The following is a 13179-nucleotide window of genomic DNA, read 5'->3' on the forward strand; positions in this document are numbered from 1 at the left end:
AAATTCTAATCAAATTTGTAAAAGCTTTTTTATATATAAAAATATTCTATTTATTTTTATACGTGGTATTTATTATGTAATTGCTATAAGAGAGTTGGAATTAAGATACTTGCGATATTAGAAATATAATAAGACATCTTTTAACTTTTTAAAAAGTAAAGCATGTCATTTTAACCATTCGAATAATTAGGGTTTTTTTTTAAAAAAAAAATTTGACCATAAAATAAACTTTAAATTGAGAAACACGGCCGACCAACCAAATCTGTTTGAGAATCGTATCGGGTAGCTTTTGCATGTTCAAGTTGCTTTCGAATCTTTTCCTTCCTTCTCCTTCAATCCAATAACAGAGCAGTAGTCAATGCCACGTGCCCTCTCTAATTTTTGAAGATTCGGATTTAGTTTAGTTTAATAGATCTAGTCCAAATCTAGTTAGTTGCTTTATGCAGTAATTGGCAATAGATTGCGTGGAGATGCTGCTGTCCCATAGTTGGGGGAAAGCAATTGAAAAAGGCAGCTGCTCAAGTTACCAAAACCGACTTAATTAAATGGCCTACTATTCGCTCTTAACTTTTTTTTTTTTAAACTAGTTTTCAGTATTTAATTCGTCATGAAAACTTCCATTGAAAATTTTTCTTAAATAGATCCGAATTGGTTAAATCAAAACGGAATATATCAATTTTTGTTGGACAAATTGAACCAATCAAACTTTACCATGAAAATCAAATAAATAGAACCGATAAAAATAGTTCCATTTCACAAACCAAAGTGCCTACATGTTTCATACGGGGTTAGGCAGAAAACAAGCACCAAATCCACAAAAAAATGAGTATTACTCCAATGAGGTAAGATTGTTTTCTGTATATAAGTTAACCAATTGGCGACATGTGGTTATCACTGTTTTATGAAAACATAAAAAAAGAATGATATTACAACATTGAAATAGTATATATATGCGCTAGGATGATCGATTGCATCAACCTTAGTTCTATGCACAAATGCATAATTCTTCCCGTCAAGGATCATCAACCTCAATTATACACACTGAAATGCACTTGTTTTGAATTCTTCACGCAGAATTCTCCGTGCTAAGGATCCTCTTGTTTTGAATAACAAGAAGAGAGTTTGTTTCTTTACACTTTGGTCAAGCTTGGCATATGCCTCTCTTCGTTTCTCCATAGCTTGAATGCCAACATCCTCATAAAACCCCTAAAATAAGCGGCTACTGCTGCCACAATGTTCCTGAATGAAAAAGATGGCACCCATCATCAAACAACATGAAGGATGGAGATACAAAAGAAACATAAATCCATTTACGATATAATATACTCGGTGTAATGTTCATCATGGAACCAGATGAGATTAACATTGCTCTAATCAACAGTCAGCAGTTTGTATTACAACTAAGGTAGAACTAATTTTATAGCAACTAGTTTAGCTACAACTAAGGTAGCTTCATCAGCCTGGAAAAACTGAAAAGATTTTCATTTGGCAGGTCGGTATTTATTTTTCTAAAAAGAAAAAACAATTTCATACTAAATGGATTTTTAGGTTTATTATCTCAAATTGACGTATCAATGTCGATGCGCCTTAGCAACATAAACATTAAATGCAAGATCATTGAGCTTCCAACTAGAAAAACTATTTGCAGTGCCAAGTTGATATAGCATGGACTCGAGTAATATTTAACATTGCATGTATTTGTCAAATTTCCTTGTATAACATCTTTAGGCTTTTGCTAATTGATATTTTTTATTTAATTTTATTTCACAATGGAGTTGCGGATTCAATTCAGAGAAACCACATGAGCATATACAGAATGACTATATATTATTATTTAAAAAAGCTAAAAAAATCTTAGAAATTGAAACTTAGGTGAGCATGTAGACATCCTAGAAAATCAGAAAAGGCAATAGGTAATTTTCTGCACAAAAATCAAAGCATGTGCAATTGTAAATACAGAGAAAAAGATTTGAAAATGGAAAAGAAACTCACAAGGGAGTGTAGGGAGAGTGGCTTCCATTCACATAGTATACGAATAAATATGAATCATAATGTTGGTCGTTGATGTAATAAAATTTTTCCAACCGTCTCACGAGCTTAAATAACATCTTTTCATAAAAATTTATTGCTGGCAAGTTGTAGGCAATGACATGCAAATATATTGCCTTGCAACTACTGATGCTGGAAGCATATTTAATTACCTCTCGTATGAGTGAAGTTGCTGTAATATGACAAAATGAATTAGCAGAAAAAAATCATGCAGTAAAAAAAAAAATAGTGGACACAGAGAAAGTATGGACCTATGCCATGATTTCTATAGTGCTCTACCACACCGAGCGTCAAGATATAGACAAGTGTTGTTTCTTTCCTTAAAGCATTATACTGAATCAAATCTGCAAGCTACAGTAGCAACATAGTAGTAGAGACATCTGTTAGGATCATTTGTTAAAGCCTTAAAGGAACAGTTATGCATATTGAAGTGTAAACTGTAAACACCTCGCTTTCTTTTGCCAAGATTAGGCGTGTAGTGACAAAGCCAATAAGTTCACCATCATGGCTACCAGACTGGCTGACATCAACCGCAGCCCAAGATACTATTCCATTGCCATGTACAACATTGAGGAAGAACTCTCTCTCGTACCTGCAAACATTGAGGAAACTTGTCCAGATATTCATGAATTAGAAAGGAAACTTTATGTTAATAATTTCTTCAGGAGTTATCTGGCACATCGAATAATGAACATAGGAATATCGAACCGACAGAGCTACATCAAATACAAACATATTGTACAAACACACTACAAGGAGTACCTTATAGGAAATAAAGAAACATGGATCTGCTCAAGAGCTTCAAGATCAGAAGGTAATATAGGCCTATATTTAATGGTCGGTCGGTGAGTACTTCTTGGTTCTAACATCAGAAGAGCTACCTTAGAAACACCTGCATAAGATTCTCTGTCATCTGTATCCAAGTTACGAAGCCATACAGATCCTGAAAAAAAGTAGGAAATCAACAAATCATTGGAACAACAGAAAAGAAACAGTGATCACAGTTGATGCTGGAGGATCCATTGTAAATAGACAACAGAGTCAAGATAGATAAGTTTTGGAATGCAAAATACAATTGGTATAGTTTAATTGATGTATCATTTGGAGCAGAAATGAAAAAACACCAGCAACATGGTATAGATTCATCATCTTTATTATCACCTTTTGCTCCAATCATCTTTATTATTATTATTTTGTCAAATAACTTAAGCGACTGATCAGCCAGTATAAAATGGCAGGTTTCTAGCCACAAGCAATGTTAAATATTTGTCACTAAAATTATTTTTGGTTACGAAGCCATGGGACAAATTTTTTTTTTTTAAAAAAAAATTATCACTGTTTAATTACTTAGTGATGATATTATAAAATAAATTGCCAATTAATAACAAAAGAAATCCATAATATCACATTTAATGATGGATCAACTAGTTTACTATTATTAATATTAATAGTTTTAACCATGACACTTAGGCCTCAACTTTAATAAAAGTATTATCATCAAAACTTTTATTGACAAATTATTAAATTTTAATGATTTTTTTGTCATTAATACCCGCTTTGTTTTAATGAGATTCTACAATGGCAATTAACCCACTCAAATCTCCAACAACTCCATCCTTTTCCGGAGTTGTGAGCATGTCTTCTGCAAAGGCGCTTTTGATGCCAATTCCAGTCATTGCCCATGTTCTCCCAAATGACTAGTGTCATCTTCAATAGAACCACCAAACGCTAATTGATTCCAAGAGCATTCTTGCAACAAAAGAGTAGCAGTGGACCACTGACAGCCTATGACCATTTGTGATGCAGGAGCATCCAGCAGCATGACCAATTTATGCCCTACGATACAACTATGTTCCCCTTCGAGCTATGATGAGAAGAAAACGAGGCTACCAACCTCCCTTTTGGGCATTGAAGAAGGATGATCGAGACTACTTACACAGAAGATGATTAGCTCATGGCCTCCTGACATGGTTGCACTCTATTCGAAGTCTAAGACGAAATCGGCCAACTGGGTCATCAAAACTCTAGATTTGGTCTCTTAACTTTTTCTTTTATTTGTTTTAACTTTTTAGGATTAAATTTTTTTTCTAAAAGTTAGTTCAGATTTTATCTCTTTTTTTAGGATTAGTTTTCTTTTACTTTTTCTTTTTTTTTGTTGTGACTTTTTCTTCTTTCTTAGGCTATTTAAAGATGAGTTAGGGCTCTTGTAAAAACATGTTGATTTTGGTTTTGATTTGAATAAAATTTATTTTTGTTTAAACCTAGAGACGGCTCCTCTTTATTTACGAATTATCTTCATATGTCTTTCCCTATAAACCTCTAATTCAAAGGTCGCACCTGGAGTTGCTTCCCTGCGTCAGTTGCTATTAGAGCCTTAGATCCATCGATGATCGTCGTGGCTGTGGTCGTGGTCGTGAAAGACAGGTTCCAACTGAGGAAGTCTCGCACCAGGATCGAAGCGTACCCTACAAGCTCATCGAAGACTTACAGAGACAAGTTACGGAGTTATCCTAGCATCTAACAGCGCAAGATCTTGAGGTACGTGGTCAAGATCATGACAGACAGATTCCGACTAAGGAAGTCTCACATTGTGATCGTAGTGCTCGAGATTTTAAAGGTCGTAAGTTATTTTATTTCAATTTGAATAAATTTTTTCTTGAGAAAGATATGGATGACAAGATCGAAATTGTCGGTAATCCAATTTATGACGAAGATGATATATGACAAGCACTTGAGGGCTTTTGATCTTGAAGACACTACCATGAACTCAAGGATGAGTTTTTTTCAACCTAGGGCGTCTAATGCATGAGCATTCGGTAGCACGACCAATTTATGTCCTCCGATACAGCTATGTTCCCCTTCAAGCTATGACAAGAAGAAAACGAGGCTACCAACCTCACTTTTGGGTCTTGAAGAAGGATGATCAAGACTGCTTACAAGGAAGATGATTAGCTCGTGGCCTCTTGACATGGTTGCACTCTATTCGGAATTCAGACGAGACAGAATCAGCTAACTAGGTCATCAAAACTTTAGATTTGGTCTTGTAACTTTTTCTTTTATTTGTCTAAATTTTGAGGATTAATTTTCTTTTCTAAAAGTTAGTTTAGATTTTATCTCCTTTTTTTAGGATTAGTTTTCTTTTACTTTTCCTTTTTTTTTGTTGTGACTTTTTCTTATTTCTTAGGCTATTTAAAGATAGGTTAGGGCTCTTGTATAAACATGTTGATTTTGGTTTTAATTTGAATAAAGTTTATTTTCATTTAAACCTAGAGATGACTCCTCTTTGTTTACGAATTATCTTCTTATGTCTTTCTCTGCAAACCTCTAATTCAAACGTCGCACCCAGAGTTTCTTCCCCTTATCAATTTGTTACTTGTTTTTAGCACTCCAGTAGTCCAAACTGCTTCATCATTTTTCAGATTGGTAATCAACAAAATGCCCTCTTCCTTTCATGTAAGATATCTTCCACACTGGCAGCTTCGTCCCACCACTATCCTTCGTGTTGTAAGTGTCAACAAAAACAAAGTGTAGTTCAGACTACCTTTCTGGCATATGTAGTAGTCATTTGATGATGGTCATGATGATGATGAAGATGTAGCAGTCATTTTCCTTACTTGGTCTACATCCATAACATTAATTTGATTTGATACCAATTTTTGTTCATGGCAAATCAGATTGCTGTCTTTGCTTTATCCACATTCATTTTTTTTCAATCAACATGAGTAGGTATTTCGGGTGCATGGATTGTCCTATTGATTCACGTAGCATATTAACACAATTGATAAATACGTGACTAGAAATGCAGCCAATACGAACAGACTAAAAGTGCCTCATATTGATCTATAGAAGCTTTTCTATGGGATAAGACATGGTTATTATGCAATAATACCTTGAGCAATATAAGGTGCTGCTCAATCCAAAAACTCAGTATGTGGTAGTATTGGCTTTTGTGGTCTACATGCCCAAAAAATCAGTATTGGTAGTTGTTGTGACAGTTTTAGCCATATTGCTGCTTATGTCAAATATGAGGCTACCTATGCCTACATATCAACCAACATGAACAGATTGCAATTATAGTTCATCTTTCCTTCTTACAATCTCTATGGAGTTTCTAGGGTCTACAACATTAAAAGTTGAAAACATTGAGCATTGACTAAAACAAACAACCACAGAACCACAGATTGCATGCCAGTGTGATTAACTAATCTTTAGTTGGAAACACAAGCATTTCTTTGTTTATAATTGGATTGTTTTGAATATTGTGATGCGGTAATGCATATCTTTTGCATTTTTGGTGGTAATGTAGAATGCTAGCATACAACAGCTATTCTATTCCAAGTATACATGAATTGACTAGCAGAAGACTTGCTAGATGTTCAGATAATATGATTTATAATTGACAACATTTAATACAAGAATGTGGGTGTGGCAAGGGGTACGATGGGTTCATCATCACTATCTCAAAGGTGTGGATTTTTTGGCAATGGCGCAGCAAGGAGTCTGATTCTCCATTGATCAAACGCTTATTAAAAATTAGGGATGATCTCTTGCAAAGAACAGGAAGTCAAGGTGCTGCAAACATGAAATTGATCGAGTAGTTTGCAGTGGAAAAGCATGGTGCTGTCAATGCATATGATCTCTTCAGACCACATGTGGCCAAGATGTATTGGGCGCCGGTAGTCTGGAAACCTGGACTGTTGCCCAAGCATTGCTTCACGTTCTGGTTGAAGGCTCACGGACGCTTGAGGACGGTGGACAGAATGCTGTATGAACCCTACAAGTTGTGTTTGCTATGCAGACAACAAGATGAGTCCAACGCCCACATTTGTTTTAGCTGCCCCACCACTCGAGCGTTGTGGGACAAGGTACGGCCTTGGCTTGGTTTTCGACATCAGATCTTTTCTGTTCAGCGCCTATTTCGAGCATTCCGAAGGTTATATTGAGGCAATGGTTGGCTAATGAAGGCTCGATACTTAGCAGTCACTTGTATGGTCTTTCTTTTATGGCAAACTCACAATAGATGTCGTTTTGAGGATGATGTACCTTGTGTTGAGAGATTGTTCCGTAAAGTTCAAATTCATGTCTATCGTTTTGTAGACATCTAGAGCTTGTATTGGTTTGGTGACATTTATATACATTTACCATTCTCCAAAAAAATGTGGGTGTGGCAAAGCAACATAAAACCTTGTTCCTAAAAGCTTCCTCAGTGTGATTTGTAGACGATTTCTTCATTTCCAATCTCAAAGCTTAGTGAAATTTCCATAATCTTTATGCTTCAAATTCATCCAGATTATGGTATCGACATTACTATAATCCAGCTACTACATGGTAATGAAATGCCACAACTTAGAAGAGGAAATAATGAGAACTTATGCTGGAAACCTATTCCAGAAGAATATGTAACTAGCTTTGTACTGCATTATTACTGAATTTTACCTTAGTAGCAAACTACTTGATCTTATGTTAAGCTGCCATATCAAGGATGATATTCACTTAAATGAACTCTACAGCATTTTAAGGAAAAAAAATCTATAGCCAACGAGTATATGTATATATGGCTTGAGAAGAGTTGTAACTACTAGCTAGGATTGTGAACTTCAATTCTTTAAGTGTACAGAGCCTTTTGAACATCATTACAGCTACAGAAAGAGGATAATCATGAGGATCAGAAAACAAATTAGAAGATGAAGGAGGGAAGAATATTTTTTTACATCTCTTGGAAAGAGAAGTAACCAACAAATCAATTCTTTAAGCTTATCAAAAATTGCCTACTTTGGGGCAGAAATTAGTATATTAGGAGGAGAAAACAATTCTCATCAGTAGAACTAAGAAGCAATTTTTACAATAATCTGTTCTCGTTGACTAACTGCAAAAACGTTTAGTGATAATAGAAAACAGTATCAACCAAAGATAAAGCGTGATCATCAATTGATACAAATTGTTCCACGCATCTGGTGACTAACTGTAAACACCAACGAGGAAAGATCTACGACCTTTGTGGAAACCCTATAGAATTCGCAGCGGTTGAAGCCATAATACAGAGAAATCAAACTAAGAAAACTCACCAGTTCTAATCAATCCGAGCCAAAAGTAACCCCCAAAAATCCATAAAAAATGCAAATTAAAACAACGAAACGGCTGGGGATCAAAAAGAAGAAATTTTGCATGTATATGAAAGAATCAGAAGAAGAAGAAGAAAAATGAATGGATCACCTTAAATACCAGCGATGACATCTCCCATCGAGAATTATTTTGCCTTGGCAACCCTTATTCGTGATCCGCCGTCGCCGTGGAGATCATCGAGCCGATGGAGAGGGATCGAGGATGGCAGGGAAGGGAATCCACCAGCGTAGAAAGTACGAGGGAAGGGGTGGAAGAAAGGTCAAGGAATGACTTCCCTCTGTGGGAGGAGGAGACCATGGGAAACGCAAAGGTCAAATTGGGAAATTTCATTTTAGCCCTTGGGGTTCTATCTTATTTTCCCAAATTTTCAATCATAATTGTAAAATAAAGAAAATACCTTTCAAACTTTTCCCGCCCGTTGAAGTTAGTAATTAGATTATAATGTTGTATTATTAATAAAGCAGCTAGATTTTATTAATCATTAACTTATTAATGTTGTATTCACATTCACCCTTGATCATCCCCTTCTTCCCCTTTTTTATCATACATCACTCTTCCCGTATCCATAAGCAAAATAAGCAATTGAAATAGCTAGAGCAACACCAACACCAGCTATGGCATATCGCAAGTACCTCTTCGCGACAAGCTGGCTCTTACACAATGCAAACTCAAGCCCTGCCCTTTGGAGCTCTGCAATATCATTCACGGTTGCTTTAAACCGAACAACCTTCGCTATCGCCTCATTATCACCTTTGTTCCCGCCCTCGAGGAAAGCCCCAACAACAACACCCTTGTCGATCCAGTAAGCACCAAAATTCCCACTCGAAAAATCTCCATAATGGACGACTTGTCCAACATTGTCGCCGTAGAACTGCCAAGACAATGTGAAAACTCTAGAGTAAATGAAGGGTAGATAGTCGAGGTCGCCTGCATCGCGTGCCATGATGGCGGCAACAGCATGTTTTGCAGTCTTTCGAGCGGCGTCAACATGCTCAAGGCGGCGAATCTCATTGCCAAATTGTTTGACAGGAAAAGCAGCAACGTCACCAACGGCATAAACAGAGGGGTCACTACTCTGCATTTGTCCATTGACCTTGATTCCGCCTTTCTCAAGCTGCAGTTGATCTTCAAAGAGATTGGTATTCGGACGAATGCCAATGCCAACCACAACTAAGTCAGCTGGAAGATGGGTGCCATCTTTAAGGATCACTGCTTTCACCTATAAGTAAGAATGTAGTTGCCGGTTCAGCAACTGAATGATGACAAATATGTGTGAAGAGTTCTCAAAAAAGCTGACGATGATACGGTATAACCTAGCTTAACTCGATCTCTTTCAATGTCTGATATAATTTCAAGATTCTGCAATGAGATCAGCAAATACAAGTATGACAAAAGAACACTCAGTGTTACCTTTCCCTTCAAATCGTTGTCAAATGATGCCAGGGCATTCCTTTTGATAAATATAACTCCTTTTGACTTATAGTAACTCTCATAGAAGTCTGCAATCTTTGGTGTAAAAAGACGACTCACTGACAAAATATTATAGGCACAATCAATCACCGAAGGTTATCTGAATCTCATGACATATTGTGGCGATACTCACTGCAATATGCATCAGGGAAAACCATGGCTACTTTCATTTGATTTGTAGCTAGAGCTGCTGCACATTCCATGCCTATGTAACCACCACCAATTACAACAGTATTCCCCCCTCTGCACTCTTGCATTAGACCTACAAGCCTATTGGCATCAGTCAAATTCCGCAAGTAGCAAACATTTTCAGCATCTGATTCACTTATTCCAAAATTTTCAAGCTTCAAAGCCTGCACGCAACATATGAATTTCACTAGCATATAGCAGTCATGCTTGAGCACAATATGATAGAAATACAAGAAGTGGGATTTCAAATACTAGACATAGACTTCAATACCCGAGCGCCTGTTGCAATTATAAGGATCTTATAAGTGATAGTTTCACCAGTTGTTGTGATTAATTGCTTCAGCTGCACATTAGCAGACTTTACTCGAGTGCCAAGAACAAGATCAATGCCTAATCAAAACATGAAATTATGCGGTGGAATTAACAAATTAAGAGGAGATTGTAATCATTGTTACGAAAGAAAAAACAACTTTAGAATGAAGTCTTCTTAGTAACAAAATTAAACTACAAGCCAAATCCTTTGTGTATGATGGAACTATAAGATATCAGGCTGTCAGGCACTGCCAACTCTGATTCAAAAAAACATTATGGGTTATAATTATAAACACAACCTAGATCAAAAACAATTCAATCTATTTGCAGAATAAGGTTAACTTACATGTCTATGTTTGACTGATTCAACAAATAGATAAAATTTCAACAGACTAATAATTTTTCCAGATGCAGATATGACGCCAGTATGAAGGTCATCCCCAATTATAGAATACAAGTCACAGTTAAATATGAAGCTTTATAATCCACTTCATCCGAGTAGAGGCATACTAATCTAAGAAGAACAGGAAGCAAAAGCATACATAATTAACACTCCCAAGTATAAGGTTCTTTCTACCATCAAAATTTGGATAATTAAAAATCCCAGTACCAACTATATGACTGCAAAAATTTCCTGGCAATGGGTAGTGGCAATATATAACACCTTTCGAAGTACATGAGAGGTGCTGAAAAGAAACACTAATTCTGGATAATTATAAGTCAATTATTATTATTTATTTATTTTCTGTAACCTTATAGAAATGACACTAAATGGGGACTAACACCAATTCAGCATGAATTTCTTAAAATAATTTAATGCACTAGAAAAACGTCAACTAATTCATTCCAGAACAGGGACAGAATTTTTTTAAATAATTTATAATTAAGAAAAATAGCACATTTGGATTAAGTAATGGATGACCATTTGATCTAGATACTAGGAAGATGCGTTTAAAGTAGTAAGGTATTATGATAACAAAATTAAATTGTTCCATAATAGTGTTTACATTTATTCCATTTTCCACCATACAACTGCAAGTTGTTGGCTTTGAAGAAAGGAAATGGCAGGGAGTCAAATTTTCACAACTTGCAAAATATTGACTATATTGAAGGGAAATCCTGTATGACTGCTAAAAGGGTAAAATTAGAGAAGAGTATTTTACCATGCTCTTTATACCATATTGGTGGCAATTGCTCATCATTAGCACCTACACAAGTATAAAATGTAGGTAGGCGTGCAGGGGCTGCAAGAAAAATTATATAATGTTATTATCACATGTGTAAATTGCTTTAGCATATAACTCAAAGGTAAATAGAAAATTATAAACGATTCGTTCATAGCAAAATCATTCAAGCTGATGTACAAAAGCCTCTGTAACCATTTTGATGAAAGTGTTTCATGTTTATTGATAAAAATTTATCAAAATATTTATGATGCCAATCTGTTTCATTATTAATGCTTTATATATGATGAAAAAGTGAAAAAAAAAAAAAATTACTGCCATAGTCAATTTATAAGTATATGTGCTTAAATGTGCTCAAACAAGAGTACATTTGTGTGCATCTAGTCGTTTATGGACATTACAAATCAGTTACACAAGAGAATATGCAAGCAAGAATCATCAAGAGTATCGGGCATGATTGGGCCTGTTCATTAAATGAGATAGATGACTGGTGTATTCTTCTTCTAAATTCTGACTGGTTATTCAGTAAGAAACAGCAAATCGGAAAGGTAAATAATGGAACTATCAGAGATAATATGATGTCATCTGAAGTGAGTTACTAGCATTTTAAGCCTACACACAAGAAGATTAATGCAAGAACAAAGATGTATATTGTCATTTGTCCCACTTAGATTCACAACTCCCTTAGTGAAATACTTTGAAAGCATTTGAATAATACTCAATCTTGTAGTTGATTGAGCAAGTATGAATGAGATGAACTATCATGCTTATCATTTAGCTGAAAATGGTCAAAGCTTACTGTAGAATTGCCAATTATTATCTCCATAAACTGCATTTCTAACTGTAAAACCCCGATGCAAAAATTATGTACGATGGAAAAATAGCACATACCTTCTGGAAGTAAGTATCCTTTGCTCAATGCAGGCCTTTCATAAGGCGGAACCTGCGTAACAATTCATCATTTTTTTAATTATAACGTCTCCAACTTGAGTTCATGATAAATGCTAAATTGTCATGCTGATTGCCCGTAAAAGTGAGGAACTTCTAATTCTCAATTTATTAATACAATTTTTTTTAAAAAAAAATAGCATAGGCGAGAAGCAGATTTCCATCTCGAATTTTCGACAAATTCTTTGAATGCTCGTGCTGAAATCACAAAAAACATTTCCGAGCAGACAAGGGGATCGGAAACTTACTGATTCTTCGGAGATGATGCAGAGTTCGCCGCGGCCGACGCCCCTGCGCACGAACTCGAGGGCGGCGTAGCCAGCAGCTACGCCGCCGCCAAGTATGACGTAGACGAAGTCTCGAACCATCCGTAGTTCGCGCTCGATCTCTCTCTCTATCTCTTCCCGTCGGTCGCTCCTCCGATGGCGATGAGGAAGCAGCAAATGGAAGGGCAAATGATAAATAGAGGAGAGAAATCGAATTACAGAGACGGAGACACTCCAAAGAAAAGAATTGCTTGTGATATTTGAACAATTTTGTCCCTTTCTTCTATTTTTTCATTTTACCCCTCAAACTTTGTTTATCTTCATTTTTAAAGTTATTCTTCAAATTTTCAAAATAACCTATAGAGTTTTCAAATTGTCATCATTTTCCAAATGTTCTTTTATTGCAGCACCAAGAAACTTGGCTTAGAAGGACAAACATATAAATTTCAAAAGCACATACTCCTAAGGTATGTTTGGTTCAAAGTTATCAATCAAAAGCTTGTTTGATTTAAATAATGAGTGATCCTACTTAATGAGTGATTCCTTTCATGTCAGTAATTTGGGAATACAATTTGAAATCAGAAAACCTTAGAAGCATAGGGTTTTTTTCGCAATTCTAGGTTTAATAAGTTTTTTTC

General features: G+C 35.8%; 1 protein-coding gene and 1 pseudogene across 1 annotated transcript; both read right to left on the reverse strand.

The window, feature by feature from the left end:
• Positions 1–838: 838 nt before the first annotated feature.
• On the reverse strand, positions 839–8473 carry LOC121984598 (annotated as a pseudogene).
• Positions 8474–8616: 143 nt separating this feature from the next.
• Positions 8617–12721, reverse strand: LOC121987511 (monodehydroascorbate reductase 2, peroxisomal-like). The gene is made up of 7 exons (XM_042541276.1): positions 12524–12721; positions 12219–12270; positions 11307–11387; positions 10103–10221; positions 9776–9995; positions 9583–9701; positions 8617–9391 (listed from the first exon to the last, which is right to left on the reverse strand). The coding sequence occupies exons 1-7, from the start codon at positions 12641–12643 to the stop codon at positions 8714–8716; spliced, it is 1389 nt and encodes a 462-aa protein (XP_042397210.1). The 5' UTR covers positions 12644–12721; the 3' UTR covers positions 8617–8713.
• Between the last annotated feature and the right edge of the window lie 458 nt (positions 12722–13179).

This window comes from Zingiber officinale, chromosome 5B (assembly GCF_018446385.1).
Source record: "Zingiber officinale cultivar Zhangliang chromosome 5B, Zo_v1.1, whole genome shotgun sequence".
NCBI lineage: Eukaryota > Viridiplantae > Streptophyta > Magnoliopsida > Zingiberales > Zingiberaceae > Zingiber > Zingiber officinale.